This window comes from Hirundo rustica, chromosome Z, assembly GCF_015227805.2.
Source record: "Hirundo rustica isolate bHirRus1 chromosome Z, bHirRus1.pri.v3, whole genome shotgun sequence".
NCBI lineage: Eukaryota > Metazoa > Chordata > Aves > Passeriformes > Hirundinidae > Hirundo > Hirundo rustica.
Window position 1 is genome coordinate 50,550,558 of NC_053488.1, and position 26,200 is coordinate 50,576,757.

The 26,200-nt window shown below is 36.2% G+C and overlaps 1 protein-coding gene across 4 annotated transcripts in view; it reads left to right on the plus strand.

Annotated features, from left to right (window-relative positions):
- Positions 1-26,200, plus strand: part of LOC120765403 (uncharacterized) — a 33,780-nt gene continuing 7,580 nt past the window's right edge. For 3 of the 4 annotated variants that reach the window (XM_040090239.2, XM_040090240.2, XM_040090242.2), the window contains exons 1-9: positions 1-508; positions 2,711-2,805; positions 3,913-6,348; positions 8,680-8,862; positions 12,079-12,246; positions 13,897-13,998; positions 17,688-17,798; positions 19,439-19,617; positions 25,413-25,570. In XM_040090239.2, the coding sequence (XP_039946173.1) occupies positions 2,748-2,805; positions 3,913-6,348; positions 8,680-8,862; positions 12,079-12,246; positions 13,897-13,998; positions 17,688-17,798; positions 19,439-19,617; positions 25,413-25,570 (3,395 nt within the window). In that variant the 5' untranslated portion in view covers positions 1-508; positions 2,711-2,747. The remainder of the gene's footprint in view (positions 509-2,710; positions 2,806-3,912; positions 6,349-8,679; positions 8,863-12,078; positions 12,247-13,896; positions 13,999-17,687; positions 17,799-19,438; positions 19,618-25,412; positions 25,571-26,200) is intronic. The other variant, XM_040090241.2, reaches the window with a different exon arrangement.

Sequence of the window (26,200 nt, forward strand, 5' to 3'; positions counted from 1 at the left end):
TTCCTGCACTGAGAGAAGGTTTACATGCCACAAGAATGTGAGAAATAGTAGTTTAGCTTATCACAGAATGAGAAAATAATAGTTTTAGGTTTCTAGCATTGAAGTGAATGGGGACAAGATGGAGAATCTGGGGCGTTGTCTCCTTCTCCTTCTCCTTCTTCTTCCCTCACTCCATTGCTGCATTGACGTGGCACAAAGTAGTTAGTGAGGATTGGGTCAAAGTAAAGATGACCTTTTTAGTAATAGTGATAGACATTGGTAAGAAATAGTAAATAAGAAATACGTAGTAATTAGTATAAAAGATAAGGACAGCCCAGCTCGGGGGGAGACGTGAGGAATCCATGCAGCTGCGAACATCTTGTCGGACTCCGAGAAAATTGTAAGATAAGAAACAATAAACGAAGTATGCAACCTTGAGAAATCTAAACCTGAGAACTCCGTCTCTTCCTTCGGCTCGGCTCGGAGCTGTGCAGGGGAGCAAGGACCCTGAAACCACCTCAATGTTGGGGTAAGCCCCCGACAAGTAGTAGTAGTAGAACTATTGATCATCTCAGACACAGGATTCATTCTGTAAAGTCAAATTACATTCTACCATTTCAAAACCTGGCAAAACTGGACATTTCAGCTATGAGGAGAAACGGAAATGAATATTATTTTATTTATAACTGATCCACAATCCTTTCTATCTCCTCAATATTCAAGCATCCTTCTTGGCAGTGATGCTTTCTGGTATTTTAGGTACTTTTTTATTCTTCAATCTATCTTCGGCTAAGCAAACCTTTATCCCCAAAGCTGCCATAATTCAAATCCACTGCTAACTGATTACAGATATGCCTTCTTTCTTTCCTAAAAATAAGACCTTAAACAGTCATGTAAAAATGTATCTCTGGCCTTATCTTGCATTCAGTAAAGTTCAGAATTTGTCTAAAGAGTATTCTGTGGTGCATACAACTGTAAAAGTAACCATCAAATATAAAGAGAAACTAAAGTAAAACAGGCAGCTATTTTTGATCTGCAGATCGTTTTTAACAGCATTTTAGCCATGACAGTTAGAAATCAGATTTGCTATATTGAGGTTAACCTTTCATTACTGACTATAGAAAAGGAAAAAACAAAACAAAACCAAAAAAACCAAACCAACAAACAAAAAAAACCCACATGAAAATGAAATTCCTGGGGAACAATTAAAAGTAATGTAGCAAATGCAAGTATTTTGGAAATAAAACCATGAAGGTCAAGAAAGTGAGGGGAACTGAGTGTGTAGCATCTTCCTTAAGCTGAATTGAGGGAATTTCTAGAAGTAAAAACATTTTCTCAGTTGGAAGGAATTGAGTGTGTACCATCGTCTTTAAGCTGAAATGAGGGAATTCTTAGAAGTAAAACCATTTTCTCAATTGTGCCTTAATGAAATATAACTGAAACCTCAATTGTAACAGTCACATTCTCTTAGTTCCTAAGTTCATGATTATGTACATCAATCTGCAGATCTTACAAATAACACCTCAAATATGAGGTTGCTACTCATGGCATACTAGCATATGTAACTCTTTAAGAGAATGGTGATTTTTATCTGGAACTGATGGGCACTCCCTCATGCCTTACACTACAAATAGTACCCGTCCTAGTTCTTACCTCTGTGTCCTTTAAAGCCTTGTATTTGATTTTAAGCTCATTCTTCCTACTGAGAACAGAGCTCAGTTGGTGCATTTGGCTGTCTCTGAAGCTTTGATTAAAGACTGCTGGAGAAAGTAGAGGTATATCTTCATACTGAAACTAAGAGTGTAAACATTCCAAAGTGCCTGCTGTGAAGTAAGTACACAACTTTTTCAGTCTCCTTGTAGTGTCTTCCAAAAAGACAGAGGAGAATTGCCTGCATTTTGCAGCCAGTTAATGAATGTACACTGGCATATTCAGTCATTCAGGCCTCACACAAACTTAAAATTTTTTAGAAGTAGAAAAGACTGTGTCTTGAAAAAATTTATTCCCAGTTGTTTGGCTAGCTATGTATCATGGCATACAGTGACATGGAACATGAGTCGTAAAATGTCAATATAATTATTTTTAAAGCTGTATACTTATAACAAGATTCATATAGTCTCATTATACCAGTTAAGTTTGTGGCCTTAAAAATACAGTCACACTCCTTCCGCAATGATGTTTTGCATTTTCTGATAAACAAACATCAAAAGACTGTTAGACAAATAACATTTGTAATTAGTTGATTTTTCCAAACAATTACTCTATTGATTTCCAAGACCATGCCTATGATGTATTATGTGTTTAAATACTTCTCACTTCAAAGAATCCCTTCTCAAGAAAACTGTTATTTCTAAGTATTTTTTAACACATATGAATAAGGTTGAATTTAAAATGGATGCTTAAAACGAAGTACTCATCTCTAAAAATATGAATCAGATAAAATTATGGACTGTAAAAGGTCACTCACTGCTCAAATCTTCCACAGACTTTAAAGGGTATTGGTTCAGGCCCTATAACTGAGACCATGAGGCCTTGATTTTAAGCTATTATTTGAAAAATCTTCAAAAGTTGTTCCTAAATAATCGAAAGAAGAAATAAATGCCTGCTCTAGAACCATGCTATTTTTTATTGTAACAAGTTATAATAAAACAAGTTAGAAAATCTGAGAGATAGAGGGCAAAACTATTCCAGAGAAGCTTTCTCATTATCCAATGTTTTCCCTCCCACACAGAAAACACAGGTGACACAGATGCCTTTGGTTCTTAGAAATGAGTAGAAGAAAAAGAAAAAGCTGCAAGAGCAGAAAGAGCTCTGATTCCAGAGAGTGTAAGTTTACAGAAATATTTAATATAAAGTAAAATCAACAGAAATATAGGTGACTATCCTTAATTTACTCATCAAGAGAGAAATTCACCTTTGTGCCCAAAGCTGCTTGTCAGATTGGAAGTATTTACACTTAAGTGTGGGGTACATATAGGTAATGTCTTGGTGAGGATAGTTGTTTGTTTGTTTGTTTGTTTGTTTGTTTTAGTTAAGCTGCTATTCTGGCTATTTCTGGCGAAGGCTTTCCAAATATATTGTTGTTTAATTGCCTCAAAATGTCATCATTCTTGGTATAAATCTCAGTGTTGTCTTAGTTTAATAGCTTGTTCTAATCCTGTTTAGGTAGATGTCACTATTAAACTGTTACCCTGTAGTGCATGACCTGTTCTAAAACAATAGAAGCAAGAGAGAATTGTATGTCATTGTGTGAATGCTGTGAAATTTTGCCTAGTACAGCCAGGAGACATTATTTTATTCTACTTATATCAAGTAGCTGTGACTCACATCTACTGGCAATGCACCACTGACCTGCTGTGTGATTGTGATCGTATTAATTAATCCATTTGTTTGCTCATCCGTAAAGGGATTATAAAAGCCAGCTTCCATAGAATTTACTGCAAGCAGGCAGTGGGGTGTAGATTGACCCAGTGTGTTCACAGGAATAAAGTAAATACTGGGAGGAGTAATACAATTTATAGTGTAATTCTTACTATAATCAAATAGAACACCTTATCCCCTAAGAAAAGCAAAAGTTTATTTAAAAAAAAAAAAAAAGGCAAATATATTGAGTTTCTCAAATCAGAGTGAATTAATGTAGTCCACCCTGTTTATCTGATTTCACATTACTTATCAGATAACTATGACAAAATAAGTTAATACTGAAATTTTTAAAAATAATGTGGAAAATACACTAGATCTTAAAGACAGTATAGGCATTTTCTGTGAAAACTGTCTCAAAACTAACTACACATTTATGATACTGCTTACCAAATCATGGGATTTTTTTTTTTAACCTTAAATTAGTTGCACAGTTGTCACCCATTTGTAAATGCCAGCAAAGTGTAGGAAGCCTTGAAAATAAAGCACATGAGGCTCTGTCTCACTTCACAGGGCCACTGGATGTAAAGGGTGCTGAAGAAGATGGAAAAGGTCACAAAAACAAGAATCAGAGTAGCTCAGATGCTTCTGAAGACAGAGACCTTGATAATGTATCAGACAGTGAAAAGGAAGGGAAGAAGGAAAAGAACTGCTCTCCTAAAATGTTCTCACCTCAGCAAGATGAAATCCTAGCTACAGTAACTTTTGGTGAGTCAGAGGGCTCATCCAAAGGAAAAATTACACTCTGGGGCAAGCCAGATTCTTCAGACTCTATTAGCTTGGCCATTGGAAAAATTTCTGCAGAAGTAAAATACGGCTCTTTTAATGTGAAAGTAGAAATTAAGAATATTTCTTTGTTTGATTCTGAAACAAAAGTTGTGGATGAAGAAAGAAAAAGTTCAAAGAACAAGAAACATCATGAAAGACAATGCCAGAAAAGTCAGTGTTCAAAGTATTCAAAGTACCAGTGCCCTTCAGTTGACCATTCAGCAGAACACAGGGGAAAATATAAGGGCTCCTCTAAACATAAAATTCAAAATACCATCAATGAAAGTGCCTCCCTGGAAATGAACATTGAAACAAAAGATATTCAGGTGGAATATACCAGCAGAAAGAAAAATCTGAAAGTTAACCTCAAAGCTTGTGAGCAGGCACAGAGCCAACCACTCAATAGGGAGCATGAAGATACATGGAGTGAAACAGATCATTCTGTAACAGAGGCACTGTGTAACACAGACTGTGAATCATCATTTAGCTTTCATGAAAAAGCAGATTATACATTCTCAGATGGATATACACTTCTCCCTCCACCTAAAGAATTTGCTGACTGTGACAAAACGCACCTGGATACAATTGCAGAAGGCGTATCTTTGTACCCTGTCAATAGCAGAAGGGAATCTGACAGTCTCACTACAGCCTTGAGTATTTGGAGGGGAGAAAATTATTTCTGTAAACTTAACACAGAGGACTACGACGACCACACCAGTGAAAAGGAAGATTTTTCAAAGGATAAAATACTTTTCTCAAAAATGAATAATACTAATTGTCTTGTAGCTATTAATACCTTGCATAATCCAAACAACGGGAAAGAATGTGTTAATAAGAGCAATGTATTATGTCAAGAAAGAAATAACTGTGACAAACACAGAGACAACACAGGGCCAAAAACAGCAAGAAGAAAGTCTTTCCCAGATACTGGCCTGGAGGTACCATCACCAGCTCACCCTAGAAGGGATTCTGGCTTTTACTCACTGCCATCATTAAATGTACTGCTTAAGGAGAACAAAGCAGGAGATCTCCATAAGAGAAACTCACATATTCCTACCAAATACAAGGAACTTTGTAAGTGTCCTGACTTAACCTCCTCTCTGACAGAGTTTTGCAAGTATCCTGACTTGACCTCCTCACTGACAAATTTGAGAAGTCTTAAATCTTCATATCAGTATGCTCTCACGTCATTTGATCATAATATCATTTATCCATCTGAGCCTGAAGAAGATGTCTGTCTAGATGGCACTTGTTTACTGAATGACTATGCAGGCTGTGTGGGGCAAGATGAAGAAACAGAAGAAACATTAATAGAGAGTCTTCATTCCAATGGTACTATATATGAAAAAAAAGAAAATGGCTGTGAAGAGCCTTTGGGAAACCTATCCATGTTGGAAGAAGACTCTGAGTCTACTGAAGCTTTAGATAAAGATAAATCAGAGTACAGCTCTATAGAAAAGCACGTTGAATGGCAAAACAAAACTCATCTGGTACACGTCTCTCCACTTTCTGCAAGCCCTTCAGGTGAATTCATTAATGACAAAGAAAGTACTAATTATTCATCTACAGAAAGCATCCCAAAACAAAGTTCAGTTTTACAGTTAAATGTTCACCCTTCTTATGCAGAATCTGAGGTAACAAATAAAATGAGAGAGTCAGTTTTGACTGACCCTCCAGTGGTAACTGGAGAAGTACAAGGAAGACTTATCCAAGGCAACACTACATTGATACCTAAATGTTTTGGCTCTGCAGTAAAGAAAGAACCTAACTTTACCTGCAGTATACAAGAAAAATCCCTGCTGTCATCCTTGTTGTTAGATTACAAAGAGCATGGCGTGAATAAAGCATTGGAAAGCCTTTCTGAGGTACAGGACGTATCTGGAAATGTCATTGTTGAATCTGATTGCCATAATAATTCGGCACAGGCTTCTGTATTATCTACCTCTTCAGTATGCACAGAAAAGAAAGAGAATTTCACAGAACATTCAAACACTAAGCAAAGATTGGAGAACTTTTGCAGTAAACAGTCAATTGAGGACAGTCTAAGGAGAGAACTTGGAGCAAGTCAACTACTTCTGGTAGCCAAGTCCAGCTTTGAAGAAATTGAGTCAAATTCTGAAATTAAAGGTTATTATGAGGATGAAGATATATCATCATCAGTAAAACAGATGAGTCAGAAAGGTAGGTGCTACAAGAACTTTTCAAGTTAATATCACACATCTTTTGGATAGGAGCTTTTTTTTTCCTTTTCTTGGAAAATAAATGTATATTAAAGGTTTACAATGATATTGTTATGGTATATGTTTGGCCATGGGGTCATAATATGCGGTTATTCTGCTGAGGATTCTAGGAACCATCTTGTAGAGCCAAGAAACCTAAATTTAAAAAAAAAATAATAATAATAATTTCTGCAGCTTTGATCAAGAAGTGTTTTTCCTACATAAAACTGCCCATCCAATCCTATACATCTAGTGAGAGAAAGGAATACCATTGCAGGAAGTAGTAGTAAAAGCAGTTGACATGCGATATGAACTCAGAGCACAAGTCAGTGTTTAAAACCTGACTTTCAAATCCATGTGATCAGTATGAATACTGAATATGTATGAATACTAAGTACATCTCAGTCTTAATTCTGGCTGAACATTTTCATAGAATGACCACAAGGGATCCTTTAACCTGCTTTTCTCCTCTCTTTTATATGTTTGAAAAAACTGCATATGAAAAAGGATTATTTTTAATCACTAATATTTTACAAAATTTCTTGTCTTCTTTTTTGTAATCCATCTACCCATATCCATAACCAGTCATTTAAAATTAGTGTTTTGAACTATAAAACTTTAAGCCATCCTGGGACATTGCACACTACAATGTGAGCCTTTTACATTATGAATATGTACTGTTGTTGAAATACGACTCCAAACACTTTAATTTTTTTATTATTATTATTAATCAGGTTATATGCAAATACATCTCAGATTTATCTCTCCAGCAGACAATGTTTCCAGCAGATTTGGAGGTTAAGAGGTTTATTCTGTTGAAAAATATGTATTTTCTTATGGAAAACGTCTTATATAATCCTAGTTCAAAGGAGATGAAATTTTTTAAAAGTTGTTTAGTTCACAATACCTGCAAAAAAAGACTGGTATGACCTCCATGGCTGTCTTGTTTTGCATTGGTAATGGAAATTCTAAAAAAACCCTAAAGTCTATATTCACTATATAGATATAGGTACATAGATACATATTGCTGTATAGACCAATATCTCAATAACAGTATCACAGTATCTATATATAAAATAAACTAAGAATGGTTGAAATGGAAATCTCTATGGAACAAGGTACAGAATTAAAATACTAAAGGAAAACTGCATGCCAAAATCCTTGACTTCTTAGACATTAGACATAAATTGTTAACGACACAGCAGAGAAGTGAGGTGTATCTATGTCTTCCATTTTTATTTTATTTTCTCTTCTCTTCTTTTATTCTCTCTTCCCTTTAGCCCCTTGCTAAGAATTATCTGTGTGTGTTCTTTCTCATACCTGTCATCTCACTTTGGCCCTCTTTTGGTCCAGGGTCATATTTTGATTTTGCTTCATTTCTTGCAACGCTGTGGAGGTCCTACCTTAAATGAATAAATGTGTACATCCAGCATGAATTTTACAACTCACTAATATGAATTAAAATCCACTTTTAGTTTGATAATACCAGCCTACTTTGCCAAGACATTGGACAGTGTGGGACTTCTGGAGTTTAGTAATCCAGTGACACCAGAAAGCAAATGTGTCATTTTTCAGCAAAGAGTGAAATATCTAGAACAGAGGAGAAGAGATTCCACTATGGTAAACGGGATGGGGGAAAAGTGATCTAGAAGTCTCTTGATGTTCTGGGGATTTCATGATTGTATCAGAGAGGAAAAGACCTATGCAAAGGACACTGCAAGAGCACTGCAAGAGATAGGTTTCCTAACTCTCAGCAGTGGTCTGGAATAGTGCCCTGGAATGCCCTTGCTCAGTTACATGTTGCCTTTCAAGTGGCTACAGTCACATTTTCAGAACAGAATATAACACAAAGTCTGTTTTACAATTGTTTTTTTCTGAAATAAAAAGTTTTTTCTTCCTTAACTACAAAGAAATCTAAAGCAGGAAAATCTTCATGCATGTCTTGCAAGATTATTATTGTTCATATAGGAGTTTATTTATCTACCTATTGGCCACTTCAAAAATAATGTGATGTTAAACAAGATTCATGAGCATTTTGCAAGTTTCTGCATTAAAATAGTAATGTTCAAATGGCTATGTAGGTATTTAACTAGAGATACTTCCACTTCTCACTGCATAAAGGCCTCAATTAGTCTAAAATATATACTTTCTGAGTATTTCTACTCTTATTTGGTATTCTCATTTATATGTTGGTTAGATTATTCTTGTATTTAGAATGTGGGAATATTAAACAGTAAAATTACTTATGCAAGTTGTGTCACATACTCCTCACAAACATCTGGTTATAACTTAGACTTGAAATCAGAAATGGATAAAAACAGAACATTACCTTTGAAGAAAGATACCAGAGCAAGTGACAGTTCCCAGGAAGATGCAATAGACCAGTGGGCCAGAAGACGGAAACAGTTCAAAGACAGCAAAAAATGCAGTTCAACTGGAGGAAGCTCCATAAACAGCACAATCACTGAGGGATCAAGTGAGTACTTCTGTATTACACATGAGCTCTTTCCCCTTTGTGTGATCAAAACTATGGCAGGGTTTTCAGCTGAGGAAATTGATCTCCAGTTCACTATCTGAGTGTCTGTGTTAGTCATTATCATGAGTAACAGGAAACATCCTTTCTCCTTGGTTATGCAAACAATCTGACTAAAAAAAAAAAGTTCATTCAACTGTGCTTGTTCATGGTAGAACATGTTCAAATAATATGCTCAAATAATATTAATACAAACTCTTGGCACAAACACGTAATCACGTGGCAGCAGGTTTGAGGTTCTAACAAAAATCATGATCCTGATATCCTTGTGTCAAAGCCATGTTGAGCTGGGAATCTTTCTTCAATCTAGGCTTGTTAGCTAGGTTGTTATTCACTGTAACTCATATGTTACAGTGTCTCTTTAAGAAATCTGTCACCTTGTCACATGAAAATTCATCAGCTTAAACTTCAAGAGAAGGAATTTTTATGATGACCTGCTTAGTGAATTTACGTTTAATGCAGATAGAGCAACCAAGCAAGGATTGCACAATTTAGGGAGAATATATATAGTACTTCTTACTTGACACTGCCTCACCTCCTCTTTGGCTTTTTTTGTAACATAAGAAATATTTTGTAGAGATGAAGAAATGTGCACTTCCTTGTGGAAATATTTTCTGCTACAATGATTACTTTTGGTACAGGAAATTTTATTTGTAGATGTATAACCTCCTCTTTGAAGAAGGGAAGATACAAACCTACAGAAGACTGAACTCTTCAGACTTCAGTGTAGGTCCAATAGATTATAAACTATAAATATGTTCCGTGCCTGTAACAAAGAGGTAAATCCTACATCAACAGAGCCAGAATTCAGTGCCTAAACATAGATTTTTGTTGCCAGCTGGGATACCAAGAAGGCTTGAGATATGTGAACCAGCAGGGAATCCAAGCCTTTTTGAAGTAGTAATTGAACAGCAAGAAGGATACCCTGAATTATCTAATATGGTACAGGCCGTCTATGTTCAGGTAACTGAGCCAATCCCTAAAGTTTTAACTCCTATTAACAAACGAGCATGCATGCCTGACATTTCACATGGAAATAAAGAAGCCCTTTATTGGTAGCAGTTTTCATTGCTTGCCCCTAAAACAGATTCTAGGCCATTGCATTAGGACTAGAAAGTTACCATATCAAGCCACCTGAGCTCAGAAAAACCTACCAGGATAAATTGTTCCTTAATTTCAACAGAAATATAAAAATAAAAATAAAAATAAATAAATAAAAAGCTGGACCGTCGATTTTTCTTAGTCAGACGTGTTAGTTTCATAGAGAAACCATATATATATTTTTAAGAAATCTAGTCAAAAAAGACCAAGTTGCAAGAGCTAGAATTGCTTTCCTTGAGACAAAGTTTTGGGTAGCACATGGCATAAACCCAGGATGGTGACTGGGCAGACAATTCTGTCACAGATTCTCACATCTAATAATTTTGGATCATATGTCACAGGCCTGAGACTTCTGTCCCTTTGGTTTGGTAGCTTGGCTGTTCCCCTGTGCTGGCAGACTTGAAACAACTCTGATTAACATATGGAAGCAGCAGCTCCTTATATACTTACTTCCAGCCTCTGGGAAGAATTTAAGTGCACTTGTTTGTGACACCCCAATTTGACATCTGTTCTGAAAACTCAAGGAGAAAAGAAAATAAATGTTTTGGCATAATTCCACACTGTCAGCATGGCAGTGTGTATAGTTTTGCATATTTGTCACATTTTAACCTACTCTGCTACAGTTATAAAAATTCAGCATTAAACTGGCAAAACACTGTGCTGTACTGAGTTGTTTGGTCTCAAATTTTAATTTATGCATTCATGGTAGCAAGGTAAAATGAGCTTTAAACATATCAGCATATTAATATTCATTTATTTGTCTATTTGCTAGTAGCTTTTTGTACAGTTAAGCATATAATCTCATACTTTCTGCATAATAAGGGACAAACCAGAGAATATGGAATATTTGTCTAGATAGACACAACTGAGCACATTTTCTAAGCAACAAAAGGACTGCCACTTAGGTGTATTCAGGAGGTGACTTCCCGAACAAATACAACTTTAAAGGTAAATTTTTATCGTTTCTGTTTTTAAACTGAGAATCATTTTACAACAAACACAAGATAGACAAAGCAAATAGATCCTTCCTCCTGCTGCATTAAATCTAGCTGCATTATAGCAGGCATTTTATATTGAAAGGTACATTATGGTTTTTCCCTCTCAGAAAATTTACATTTTCAGTCTACCTGTTAGCACGGCATCTGATGATGTATACTTATATATGACTTTCAACATCCAGTGTTAACTTTGAAGTTTCAGCTCCTGATCTACTTGGGATGTTGTGAGACTATTACAGAGCCTTTTTGTTTACATTCAACTTGCTGTTTATAACCTGTCACAGCCAGCTGCCTGACTTACTATTGCCTTGAGAGCCTCAACTTTAGCAGAGAACTAGAGATCTCCTCCATCTCCATGTGAACTCATTGCAAGACATTGTGGATGTAAATTAATGTGCATGTAAAATGCATTGTGAATGTAAATATGAATCTGAAAATCCTCAGGATAACACATCATACAAATATTCAACAGCCTATGAAGGAGCTAGCCAGGAGCTCTATGGTTAAAAAAAACAAACAAACAAACAAAAAAAACCCAACACACACACTATTATTTCCTCACCTCCTTCCTCCTTTAGAAAAAAACTTTACATGTCTGTAAGAGCTAAGATTAAGCAAACAGAAATTATGGTCATCAATACTCTTGTCATGGAAGATACTTTTAATCTTCCTTTTGTCTTCTGATAAGCAATGAAATCATACCAAATTTCTAGAAGGTTTGTTTGATTTCCTAATCAAGTGGGTCGCATAAAATAGCTTAAGAACTAGCTAAAGCCAGATTTGTCTTAAAGAGTTGAAGCTCCTGTTTCAACCACTTGCATTAAGACTTCACTTCCTACTCAAGTCTAACATGAATTAGCCTCCAGTATTGTGATCTTATATTTGGAAATCCTTGCTGTCTTCTCCTTTAACAGCAACAAAATTGAGGAACTCAGTACAAACATTACAAACAGTTTATGATAAGTTTGTGGCACTTCTTCCATGCTGAGTGGCTGACGTCTCTTATTCTTCATGCTCTTATTCTTCTACGTAACTTTTACTTTTTTTATTGTCGTGACAGTAAATTCGGAGGATGCTCGATCAGTAGATCTGGGACTATATTCTGAAAATGAGGACAGAGGTTTTTATACAGAAAACTTTCATTCTGCTTCATGGGTTTTCAGAGGAGATGATGTCTCTCCAGATAACAGTCCTAGATGTCTCAGCAAAAGACCTAGACCAGTGGCAAGTAAGTTGGCTAGAGCAACAGGTAATAAATGTCATAAAAAATTATTTATTTTGGGCACTCTGTGTATTTCAGGGGAAAGATATTTTGGAGAAGATTACTTGGTCACTTATGCTAAAGACAGGAAAAGGAGCAACCCAAGAATCTAAAAGATTATTTAAAAAATAAACAGTTTTTATTTAGCTATTGTTTTGCAAAATATAATTCATTACGTGATAAACTGATAAAAGTTAATAACTAAACCTCATGAGATAATGGTAGAGGCATTGTAATTCCATTACGTCTTCAAGCATGGCAAAACCATAGAGATATTTATGGTCTTAAAGTACTATAATAGACATAAAATCTGGTTTACATCAAACTTTCAGACATGGTTGTTCCAAAAAGAAAATACTTACTTTTTATGAGTATGAAGAATTCTATTTGTAGTTTTAATCTGTGCTGACAGATATAGTGAACAGGTTTTTCTGGGGGATGGAAGACTTTTCCTTCACTTCTCAGACGTTAAGTTATTCAAAAGTAGCACAGTTCAAAGAACTAAACACACCTGTAGCTTTCCAGAAAATTGTTCTTTGTTTGAGCTCATAAATCATTCAGAATATGAGAGAGAACAAATGTCTTCTATAAATCTTCTGATATGAAAAATTTCCCTTAACACACATGAGAATATTCTGGAAAACCATTTTGGTTGCTTCTTCTCCCAGGGGAGAGCTCAGAACTTCAGCAAGATAGTTAAAGTCAGTATTGAAATATCTATTTTGGACAGATAACATCAATTGGCCTGCTAGTAAAGTAACCTTTAAAAGCAGTTTCTGTCTTCCAAATAGTACCCAATTTGAAAACAAAACAGCTGTCATAAATTACTATTGAATTGGCCTCCATTAATAACAGAAAATACGGTAAGGTCAAATTATCAAAACCAGACACTTCAAGAAATAAAATTTACAATTAAGTCCTTCTTAAGCATAAGATATACTAAAGAACCAGGCCATTTAAGTTAGAATAATAATACTATTAGACTCTGTGAAAGAGATGGAAGTAGGCAATTAGACCCTGATCTTCCTTGCCTTTAAGTGTTAAATTCTGCTGAGTTGAAAGAGATTTCAGCCCCCCTTGGCAGAAGATGCTACTGTGGCTGGGGAGGTTTGACTATGGGATTGGAAGGCAGTGTAGGAGTAAGGAGTAGAAGGATAAACAAAAGGAGAAGAAACAACTATCCATAAAATAGAGGCCTTATGAAATATAAAAAGAATGAAATGACAAGAAACAGATTTAAACCCATTTGAGAATTTAAAATGTATCTTGTATTTGCAGCATAGAGGTGTGACACAGAAAGCTCGAGTGTTTTTCTGTTCCAGAACACCATCAGTAGAGTGGAATACCTGAATACTTCAGCTCTTCATTACAAAGTCCAGGGACTTAATTTAAACTGTTGTCTGCCTGTGCCCTAACATGAATGATATTTGATCTGTTGCAGTATAAGGGGTGTCACTATCTGAGAACCAGCACTAAACAGCCAGGAGTGATACTGAAAGCACTCCAACCATTTGTAGAATCAGTAACACTCAGTGCCTACAAAAATTTTAAAAACAGACTGCTACTTATTAAATTGAATATGTAGAGAAAAAACCATATCTTTCTTCCATTTTCCAGTTCGAGAAAGAACAGTGAAGATTGCTAAAGGAACTGGCAATTACCCTTGGGGTTTCAGGATCCAGTTCTCAAAGCCAATCCTTGTGACTGAAGTTGACACAAGTAAGTTGAGTTTGTCCTGGTTAATTTCTTCAGTGAAAATACATTAAAAATGAATACATAATATTCTATTATATACACTGATTTATATATTATATATATCTACATGATAGAATATTATCTACATAAAACATCTGGATTATAATAATTTATAATAATAGATGTCCGCAATAATTTCCATAATTAGTGGGTGCAAGGTGTTTGATAGCATGAACTGCTCATGAACAGCTGTCTTAGTGTTCCACTGTCCCTAGGGGTAAATCAGACTCCACTGCCCTGTCTTCTTCCATGTCAGTTCATACCTTGTGCAAGTGCCTGCATTCAGCTTCTCTTGAGATGCAAAGTCTAAAACTTTTGTGGGCTGACATCCATGAATGACAATAAGCCTCTAAAAATTAAAATAAGGATGCAGTGATCATTCTAATATTTACAAAAATCTTACTGGCTAGGAACATTTCTGTTTGGATTCATTGAGCCCTCTGTCACTCTTGACAGGTGGGCTGTTAACTTCTTTCCTGAATTATGATGATTGTAAGGAACTCCAAAAGAAATTCCAAAACGCAAGTAAATGAGCAAAAAATGGCAGATGATTTTAAGCAAAGATGAAATGTAAGATACTGCCTCTAGAGAAGAATGAACTAGCTGTACCATGCCAATGGTGTTGGCACTTTTGTTCAGGAATGAGTTTCTGGGGGTCACCACTGAAAAGTCTCTGAAATTATTGGCTCTGTGCATAATGCCAGCTTAGAAGTCTGGCTAAAAGCTTACTCAGTCAGTAACATCCAAGAGAATGAGACACAGGCAGTCTGTCATTTTACTGCTGCCTAAGACCTTGGCTCCTCCGAATCTAGCACTGCTTGCTCTGCTGCTTTGCATCTCAAGACAGGCATAAAGGAGACTGTTATAGATTCTTACTAAAAAAACCCCCACCCAGATACTATGCAAGATGTCATCCCATACAGAGATGCCTTCTGGCATGTTATCTGAGAATAGCTTATGTATTAGATTGTCCATCATCCTGACAACACTGGGAAAGCCTGTGAATTCAACAGCCTGTGAGTTCATAAGTTTTCTACTGAAGTACAAATAAAATAATACATCATACATACAATAGCTCTGACACTTAACAATTTATCCCTACCAATTTTATACTAGTTAAAATTAAGTATAGCAACTCACATTTTATATCACTCTTTTATTTGTAAGTTGTTTTCAAATGCAGTTGCTTTAAAACAGTGACAACATTAAAACCAAAAGGGGTTTTTTTCAGACAAGCTTATAATAAAATGATGTCTCATCAAAATATAACTTATTTCATTGAGAAGAAATTTGCTCCTGTGAGAGTGGTGAGGCACAAGCATAGGTTGCACAGAGAGGCTGTGGATGCCTCATCCCTTCAAAAGTTCAAGGCAGGGTTAAATGGGACTTTGAGCAACCTGGTCTAGTGGAAGGGGTTTGGAACTAGATGATCTTTGTGGGCCCTTTCAGCTAAAACCATTCTATGATTCTATAATGAATATTTTAATAATATTTTACAGACCACTTATGGTCATAAAGTCTGGTATGGCATGCTCAAGGCTAGCACAACCCAAAATGTTCTGACATTTGCAAATGCTTTGTGATACACATGAGGGTGGACCAGGGTTTTAGTGTGCCTGTTTATTATTAAGCTTTTACTAATCTTATCCCTGCAGTATCTAAGCATTCTCAGAAATACACTGAAGGATCACATTTTCTGCATCATAGGGTACAAAATCTTTAAAAGCATACATTAAGTGTTTAGGACATGGAATAATATTTTCCAAATCCATTCTTTCACAGTCCATTAGGAATGCTTATTTATAAATTAAAATATAAACACTGTATCTGAGAAATTTGTAACTGGGATTTAAATAACTTTGTATTGGTGCCTATGAAAAGAGCATATTTGTCACCTCCCTAGTTTGCTTCCATTCCTGGCTGGCATGTGTCTGAGCACTGTTTTATTAGGAATGCATGTACTTTACAATGGTTAACAAATAAGCAAAAGTGGTACATTAAAAATCCTATTCAGTTCTTCCGTTATTGGGACCTTTCTAACTTAGCATGTAATTTCTTGCTAAAGCAAAAAATCCTCAAAATGTCATATCCAAATTCTATTAACCATCAAAACAAATATCAGTTCAGAAGCTTTTCTTTTGGGGTTAAATTCAAAGCATACTAGAATAATAGATTTTACTTGTCTGCTGACTCTGAGCTTTGCATCAGACCTTTCTTTGCACTTCAAGCCAAAACTCTCAGACACTGAAATGGTTTTTTGCATCTTAAAGCATTTATATCTCAATGGCATTTTAAATGAAATTTCTCCACTGCCAGTGATTATCCAGGGCTGCACCAGTATCCAAATCCTGAAGCTTCATTTACAGATGAGTAACAGGTTGGTCAATAAAAGTTTTGCACCTCCAAGTTGACATCATGAAGGCCCTAAACCATAATCCTTGATTGGTTGAACAGTGTCTTGTTTTGAAAGACAGGTATCTGTTTAGGAGGACAGGAACCTTCCTTGGAATGGAAAATGTAAACCCCCTCCCTCCAAATTATTATAATTTTGAATTTAAGGGGCTCTCAGGCAAAGATATGAGAATAGGGATAACAGATCTTTACTACTATGTATAAATAAAGAAAAAAAAAAACCCAAACAAAACAAAAACAAACAAAAAAGAAACAAAACACTACAATTTAATAGGAAAATTAAAAATAAAAATGCAATAGTACAGAACCACTGACAGAGTCAGAATACAACCTGGCACCCTGTTGGTCAGGGTGTTGGTAGCAGTCCACTTAAATGGTGGCTGCAGTCCTCCTGGAGTGACAGATGGGATTCTGTTGAACCAGTGACTCTATAGAAGCATGTAGAAGCATTTTTCCTCTGAAGGTCCAGTGGTGGTGTAGATGGGTGTGGTCTTCCTCTGGGAATCCAGTGGAAAGGGCTAACTGTGGTGTTCCAAATCTCAGATTTTATCCAGGTAGGAATGCTTGGCTCCTCCCCTTGGATGGAGGAGCATCTCACAATGGGATGATGTAATTGTATCAGTCATGCAGTGAGACTCAATGTTCCATTAACAGAAGATATCCCCCTGGAGGGAGGATAGGTTGTGGTAGAGATAAAGAACACTGCCCCATCTGGTTTTAACAGCTGTCCCATTAACAGAAGATCCCACCTGGAGTTATGAGGGAATCAGTTATGAAAAAGATAAAGAACACCACCCTACCTGTTTATAACAGAAGGCAATACAATACGTACTTTTGGTTACATCTTGCATTGCAACCTAAGACAACAGATACTTCTTTTGCTAGAAAAGTGTGTTCATATAGACATGCTTGATGTCTTAGAGCTAAATCATTTTTTATGTTTCGTTTTTGGGTTGTTTTAGTTTTGGTTTTGGTTGGTTGGTTTGTTGTTGGTTGGTTGGTTGTGTTTGGTTTTTGGTTTTTTGGTTTTGGGTGGTTGGTTGTTTTTCCTTTGTCTCTTTCTCTTTCTCTTTCTCTTTCTCTTTCTCTTTCTCTTTCTCTTTCTCTTTCTCTTTCTCTTTCTCTTTCTCTTTTTCTTTCTCTTTCCCTTTCCCTTTCCCTTTCCCTTTCCCTTTTTTCCTTTCCCTTTCCCCTTCCCTTTCCCTTTCTCTTTCTCTTTTTTCCTATTCTTTAAATTCTAGACAGTGCAGCTGAAGAAGCAGGGCTTCAAGTTGGGGATATTCTGATAGCAGTCAATGGAATTGATGTCACCAGCATGCCACATTCAGAAGCTGCCAATCTGGCAAGAAAAGGTAATTCTGAGATCACATTAAATTAAATAAATGGGTCAGGTTTCCTGTTCAATGCTCTGAATATATCCAGACAAACGGGGTGATGTGTGCCACAGAAATCTCAATTAATAGTTTAACACATTACTATTTCATACAGTAGTACTGCTGAGGTCACTTTTTATCTAGACCTTGTTTTCTAAACATTTTAGAAAATTATTCCCCAAACAGCATGTGATGATAACGGTTTTGGCTCTCCTGTCACAAAGAAGGTGACTCAGAAAGCCCTGAAAGTGACTGCAGAGACACAAATGGCTTATTTATGCCTTATATTTCCTCAGGGAGAGACTTCACATCTTCCTTCTGTTTCTCTGTTGCCAAAACCTGAAGTCTAGTCAAGGGATCAGAGAGTTTATTTCATGAAGCATCCTTTTGCACCAACACAGAAACAGAGTCAGAGACATTAGTCATGTATATTCTTTCAGAATTGTGATGACTAAAACCCAAAGATAGCCATGTTTGCATGCTGAAAATGAATTTAATGCTATTCCCGTATTTATCCCAGATGAAGTTTTGACAAAGGCTCATGGGAAATTCAATAAATTAAAATAGTTTTACAAGACAGTGACAAATTTAACTTGATACATACCATGTTCTTTAATTGTAGAGGTGGCATTCACACTGTTGTATTTAAGAGAATGTCGAGTGTTTCAGCAGATAAATCTCCGATTACTGGTATTTTTAACTCCTCAGAGAGCACCCCCTGGGTTAAACCTTGGCACACTGTCAGCATTCCCAAAGTCAAGTGTCACCCAAAAAGAAAACCAGCAAATGTTTCGGAGATAAAAGTGTGTCATAGTCACATTTCTCAATCCGCCTTCAGGCATTACCACCTGTTCCTTAGTGCTGATACAATCAGAATTTTGGGCCTTTAGGGTCAAAATCATAGATATATTGATACTGTCAGCAAATACTGTGATGTTGCATCTCATTGATGATGAAAATAACTTCTTTTCTTTTTTAAATCTTGCAGTCTGTCATCTCTTCCAAGTGCTTACCTTTTGCAAATGATAAGCAGATGCTTTCGCACAGGTTAGCTTCCAACAGCCAGCCTCCTCAGTGAGGGGCACAGAAAAAGTTAGAATACTCCAATACTCCAGGCATGTAAATAAATAATTCTCAAGAGCGTATGTAAGATGACAGAGGCTAAAGGTGTCCCTAAGAGCATTCTCAGCAATTTTTGGTTAAGCCTCAATTTATGTACACCCATTTGAGCAGTGAAATTCAATAACTTCCCCTAACTGATAAAATAGACAAGTATCAAAGACGCTGCTTGCAAAGATAGGTCACAAAAATTTTTTTAGAGGTGAGAGGTGTCTTCAGATAGCTGTCTGTCAGCCAGATAGCTGGCTCCATTACTAGTTCTCAACACAAAATGAGTTTAATTCCTGGATTTGTGTCAAAAGAAGGTCACGTAACACTTGATTTACTATGCTTCCTTGGCTGCTCTGCTCCTTGCTGCTTCTAGAAGCTACATTGGAAGGACATGGTATAGAAGGGACATGGTATAGAATACCGCCTTCCTGCTCCTTACCCTACATGGATTTTCAGAAATACTGACAAATTTGTAGTTTTGACTTATGTTTTCACATGTAATATTTTAGGTCCTGACATCCTGACTATGATAGTGGGATCAGACATCAGCCGTTACCCCAACACGCCCAAACCTACCTGCCGAGGATATCTGCACAAACGAACGCAATCAGCAATACTGAAGGGCTGGAGAAAGAGGTGGTTTGTACTGAAACATAATGGTTACCTACACTATTACAAACACAAGAAGGTAAGGAGAGTGGCTGGTAAGGAATCAAACCATGTCCTGAATTATGAAGTGCAGCAGTTCTGTACGCAAATTTACAGATAATTATCTTGACGTATTTACAGCATAACATCAGCGCTACAGGGTTTCGCATGAGGTGTATAAAAGGAGGCTTGTTGTGTGCTCTTCTCCAGTTCTCTATCCAGCTTACATTTCCAGCAGAATAGCTGGCAGTCTTGTTTCTCTGCATCTGTCATGGTACACACGTGAGCCATCTAATTAGGAATATGCTGCTGAACCACTGGGTATGCAACAAAACAGTCTGGCCAGTGCTTTATTTCAGCACTAGCTATTCTGGTTCCAAAACAAAACCAAGTGAAAAACGTCACACTAAAATATACAAACATGTAGGAACAGTCTTTTGGAGAGATTTTATTTTATCATAACCAGATCCATCATCAAACTCCTGAAATGTAAAAATGGATGTCTTGTTATACTTGTAAACACTTCCCAGTTTTTGATCAATTAAATATTACAAAGGCAGAGTGTTAGATTAATTGGAGTAAGGATTAGAAGGTGCCCCATAATCTTACATTCACTAAGATTTAATTACATTTTCACTTCTTTCTTTCAACTAGTAGGTTTCTTTTAATTAATTTCTTTGTCAACGGTCTTTTTGTTGCACTAAGAAAATAAATATTTCAATCATGCAAGCTATGTGCATTTGCTTTTTCCTAAAAAGAGTAAATAAATGTAAAGCACTGGATAAATATTTTATAGCAATACTGCTTATTTTCTTGGATTTTCTAATACTAGTGCCCTTCAATTACTTTTTAAATTATTTAATGCCTTTTTTTTGCTCTTTGTCTTTGGACCCCAAAGAATAAATACACTGAAGTATTGAAGTGCTATTTTAGCACATGAAAATACAAGGATTTTCATCACTGCCTCATGCTTACAGAGTACTCTGAAAAGTCATTTAGTAAGAGAGAGAGAAAGATATTTAAAACAAATACAGTTCTTCACTATTGAGAGATCTAATTTCAAAATGAAATAAGAAGGATCTCAAGTGTATTCATTAGCCCTTCTTTCTTTTGGCATGATTTCTCTCAGGATGTAAAAAGAGGAGTACTCATGTCACTTTTCTTTCTAAGGTAATTATAAACAATGTTTTTCATTTAACACAGCTTTTATTTATGTGCCAGTTGCATGATTAAATTGGTAAGATTATGTTCCAGGCCCTGCCTCACTCTGGAGGAATTTTTTTTTTCATTCACTGTATCTAAGAAGTTCTTTGGAGTAGTTAATTGAAGGCAAGAGTAATTCAGGAGGGGGAAAAAAAAAAAAAAATCAGGATAAGCTGTCATTATCCAGCAAAATAGCCAGGGTAATCAATTTACTCATCTTCATTCTGTTGTTAAGAACATCAACTCACATGCTTTTAAATTATTTTCATATCTGTGGTATATAGAGTCCAAGAAAGAAATCCCTTGTCATGTGCAGAGCCTTCACAGCGTTTCAATCTATGATAGATATTCCTTTGTTCTCTTGAACAAGCCTGTGTGTTCATTGCTAAGCCTAATTACTTTATATAAAAGGCTTAGCTAGAAATAGATTTAGGTCTGAGCCATTACTCATAGAGATATCACTTCTGTTTGTTCTTCTTTCTTGTTTGGAGCTGTTTCGCCATAGTCTGGAAGCTGCTACATTATACAGAGCCTGTGTATTATCTGATTTCTTTACGTTTCCCATGGCTTCAGAATATATTTTTCAGAAATAATGGTAGCTGATGATATGCATGTTATTTTTGACCTAAAAGATTGCATACCCTGACCCAGAGAAAGTCATACACAGATACATTATTGGATCTGATTCAATTTGTTCAAAAATTTTACTCAGTCTTCCTATGAGACTTGGTCCTGCAAACTGTTCATTACCTTTTGTGTAATTAATTGCAGCAAATTATTCAACCTCAAGAAAAGAACCTACTGGACCAACAGGAATGTGAAGATTAATCATTCCATGAGACTGATTGTACTGCATCTGACAGCCAGTACTGTTTGGTGTAGGATAATTAGGTTCTTCAAATCAGAGAAGCTTTTATATCTTTTTCCCATAGTGTTTTGTTCTTCATATGTTTTTACTCTCTGTAGTTTATAGATAAATTATTTAAATTTAAAAAAAAAAAAAAAAGGAAAAGAAATGTAAATTCATCTCTATTAGCTAAAAATGCCATATGAACTGTTCTGGAGTCTAGAGTTCCCTGTTCACTGACTATGCAAGCCCTTTCCTCAAGGGCAGAGGAAATAGGTGTAAGGAAAAAAGACTTGAAAAGCTTTAGTCAATTCTCTGTGTTGATGTGTTGAGCTCAAAGGAGTAAATAAAAACAGGCTTTAGCTGTAGTTTCCTTAAAGAACCAAAAAACGAGCCTACAACAAAATACAGTGATTAGAAAAAAAGACATAGGAAGAAGATTTTAGTGATATACTAAGCAAGCAGCACCAGACCTCAAAGAAAAGCTGGTCAGAGAAAATCAGAAAATAATAAATGATGAAAATACCAGGGAGGGTTGTGGACACATCAGCTATCATGGAGAAATCTAGGCAAATGAGAAATAAGCAAGAAGAAAAAAAGGTACCCTTTCCTGTCTCAATTAAGACATGTCTGTTTTAAGAACAGTGGAGCACATCCAGGAAGATATTTTTGAAAGACAGTCAAAAATTTGGTCATTCCACTACTGACTTGAAGCCAATCTGAACTAGTGCCCTCAGGGCAACTGCCTCAGACTTCCTACTGCCAGTCTCCCAAATTAGCCAGACTTCCATTTGTGTTTTCTAGAGTGGCTCTAGCGCTAGTTTTCACATTGTCCCTCTAGGATTTGATACTGTTTTCTGTAAAGTTACTTTCATTTCCTCTTACTAGTAGTTGGAGACTCTTTTGTATCTTACTTTCATTTCATAGTTATTCCTGTTGTTACCTTTTTTTTTTTTTTTTTTTTTTTTTTTTTTTTTTTTTTTTTTTTCCTGCTAATAGCATGAAACGTGCATGTATTTCCTCAACTGCTTCTTAAGGATACATGAAGAAACTTAATTCATATAGCAGATGTAACTGTGCTTGAACAAAATCTGAATACAATGAATCACTTAAGAAATACTGTGAATGGCATTACTGGAATTCTGGAATTACTTGTACCAAATTAAATAGGGCTGCATACACTACCATAATGAGCACAACCTACAATATAGGAAGGAGACGTCTAATTTTCTATTTTTATTTCTTTCTAATTTCAGTTGCTCATCATTATACATTGTTTAATACTCTAAATTTTTTTGCAGATGCGTTTAACCTAATTCTCAAATCATCTTAGGAAAACCAGCAGTATAGGAATGGTTACTTCAGGTGTTTCTCCTGTTCACAGAATAGCATTTACCAAAAAAGTACCTGCTTCCTGCCTTCTACCTAGAGCACTTCATCCATGTTTGATAATAAAGACTGCCTAGAATTCATGAAGTAGATGATCATAATCTTGAAGGGGAAAAATTTTTTTGTTTAGCACAGAATGGAACAGTAGTAGCTAAAATCTGAGTTAGCTCATTTAAAATATGTACAAAACAGGATCATCTCAAGCGGCATCACACAGGTATATCAGGTTCCATAATGGCAGTATCATCAATTGGTTGCACATCAGTCTCAGGCATAAGGAATTACTTTCATAAAGTTGGGGTTTTTTTGTTTTTTGTGGGTTTGTTGTTGTTGTTTGGTGTTGGGTTTTTTTGTCTGGGTTTTGTTGGTTGGTTGGTTGGTTGGTTGGGTTATTTGGTTTGTCTTTGTGGTTTTTGTTGTTGTTGGGGTTTTTTGTTGGGTTTTTTGGGGGGTTTTTTTTGCAATATACCTTTGGCACTTTTTGTAGCAAGGGGATATTTGCCTAAAGAACAATCTCTTATTATTATGAAAGCCACCTGAGTGGAAAAACACCCCTTACAAATGTGCTGATGTGGCACATAGGCCATGGTGGTAGCAGTGAACAAGGTGGTGCTGGGCTAATGGTTTGACGTGATCATTGTGGAGGTCTTTTCCAACCTTAACAATTCCATGATTCTCTGTTCTGGATTATCAGAATTAGGGGAGCACAGCTCTCTATCATTTAGTCTCCCTTTAAATGCCTCCAATCCATTTTATTCCCTTCCTAGATGTCTTTGAAACACAGTGAACATTAATAATTCTTGGTGCCACAGAACCGCTATTTACATTCATTCTAGACACCACAGAAAGTGTTTACAGAACAAGTTTATAGGGATGTGCAGTAATAGTGGTCAGTCATTTCAGTGCCTAAAGTGACTATTGCCTTCAGGACCATGGACAGGATCCTACTGAGTAAATACCTCCTTGGCACAGTGCTGGCAATGCTTTGCTCTAGCAATGGGATTTGGACCTGGATACATGTTTTGGTTATTGTTGCATCATGTGGCAACAGTGACCATCGTCCAGGGACGTTACAACCACTGACAGGGAAACAGACAATACAAGTCTTTGTTATAAGCACAAGAATCCATTTATTCCCCCCTACCCCAGGCTGGGGAGGGGGTGAGAGCGAAGAGGGGTGAAGACGAAGAGAGCGAGCTGGGGCAGGGTTGTGGGTTTTATCGGGTATTTTAGGGGAGGAGCCTTAGGTTTTAGGTCAAGGGAGGAGATCAGATTTCAGCCTCCTCAAAACAGACTCTGAAGGCATTATAAGCAAAGTAGTCACACAGCACTGACAATTTGCAGGATTGCGTTCATCTTCTCCAGTTTTACATTAAAATCTTTAGTTTGGCGTTAAAAAACCCCAGGAAGACAAGAAAGTGTAAAAATCAAAGAAATGTATTCATTTTACTTTTTTTAATATAATTGTCATTATTAGGGACTATTTTGTTCCTACAGAAGAATTATGTGTAACAAAGAGATAATTACATGTGCCAGTGAGAATACAATCAAGTATTTAACTATTTAATTCCCACAAGTGCATTTTTTTCCATGGAAGGCTCTATATGGGGTTTTTTTAAGGCTAAGAAAAAATTACATGAGGCAATTACAGTTCAGCTCCTACTGACAAAATTTAATTAATTCCCAACAATCAACCAGTTTTATTCAATGAGACTCCACTATGTGTGTATTTTGCAAACTGCACTCATGCTTTTCAGAGGCCCCAGCACTAACTTTCTTTTTTTCATTTTATTCTCACCAAATTTGATGCAATTCTTAGAACTCCAGTCACAGATCTTCAAGGAAAAGGGGCTGAGAATATTTCATAAAACACAGCTAGAGTTCACAGTCCAGATATATGCACCATTGTTTTGAGCTAAGATATGTATTTAAGAGGAGCTGGGCTAGGAAAGTGTGGGGTTAACTGCTTCACCTACCCATGTGCATAAAGGAGCTTAATGGCTCTTTATTACTAGCCACAGGGAAAGACATTGGCAGTGCCCTTCAGTTTCAAAGAGCTTTGACACAATCAGAAACAAGCAAAAGGGTTTTGAAATGTTCTCCATTGAAGGTTTTCTGAATTGTGTGGGAAAATTTATGAACATAATGATATTTACAGCAACCTTGCAAATGAACTCAAATTATGCTCACTATTTTCAAATATAAGTCTTTTTTGCCTGTATTTACACATATGAGGTGACAGTTTCAGCATTAACCAAACTGCGAATGTTACATTGATTATCAGAGAGACCCAGGATCCTAAATTCTTCAGTGCACTTTGAAAATCCTGGCATCAGTCAGAGGGATCAATTTCATATTAGTTCCAAACTTTGGGCACTCTTTCTTTTTAACTGTAGGATGAAGGGAAGTGCAGACCCCTGGAAGTAACAAAGCTGGAAGGAGCAGAAATTTGTGTCGACACCAGTCTGGGTAAACCATTTGTTTTTAAATGTATACCTCAAGCTGGAAACAGGATTTTCTACTTCTGTGCAACTTCCAACCAAGAAATGAAGAGGTAAGTGATCTTTCATTTTAACAGCATCTGTTTTGTTATTACAGTGTGGGAAGAAGGAGGTTGAATTTGAATTTGGAGGATGTTCGCAATACCTACCTTGTTCCTTAAGAAAAAAATTAAAAATCTATCAGTGACTTAAGGGAAGATAATGTTTCTATTTCTCAATTGCAGAAGCTTAAAAAATTATTTTTCAATTTTATAGCTTTTTTTCTTTATATAAAATCTTTAACATTCATGTTCCATTACCCCCCTGAATTCTTGATTTATTCTGAGAACAAAAACTTCACCCATATTCTCATGCCTTTTCTCCCACTGTTATATCAAATGGAAGTGTAAATTTTCCTGTGGATATGAACTTGCTTATCAAGTCTCTCTTCTGCCCAACAAGGACAGTGCTAGTAATGAATACAATCCCATCTTCGTCTCCTTTTCTGTCATTTTGTCACATTCTCATTTTAGTATTTTAAAATGCAAATGTGTCACAAAAGCGCATTGGTTCTAATAAGAGGCAATGTCTTTGTGTTAGACACAGAGTTAGAATTTCAAAATACTATTTTGCATTTCTCAAAGACATCAGCTCACTAAACAAAGAGACTAAAATCACCTGTAATATGAGCAATGGAGTAATAA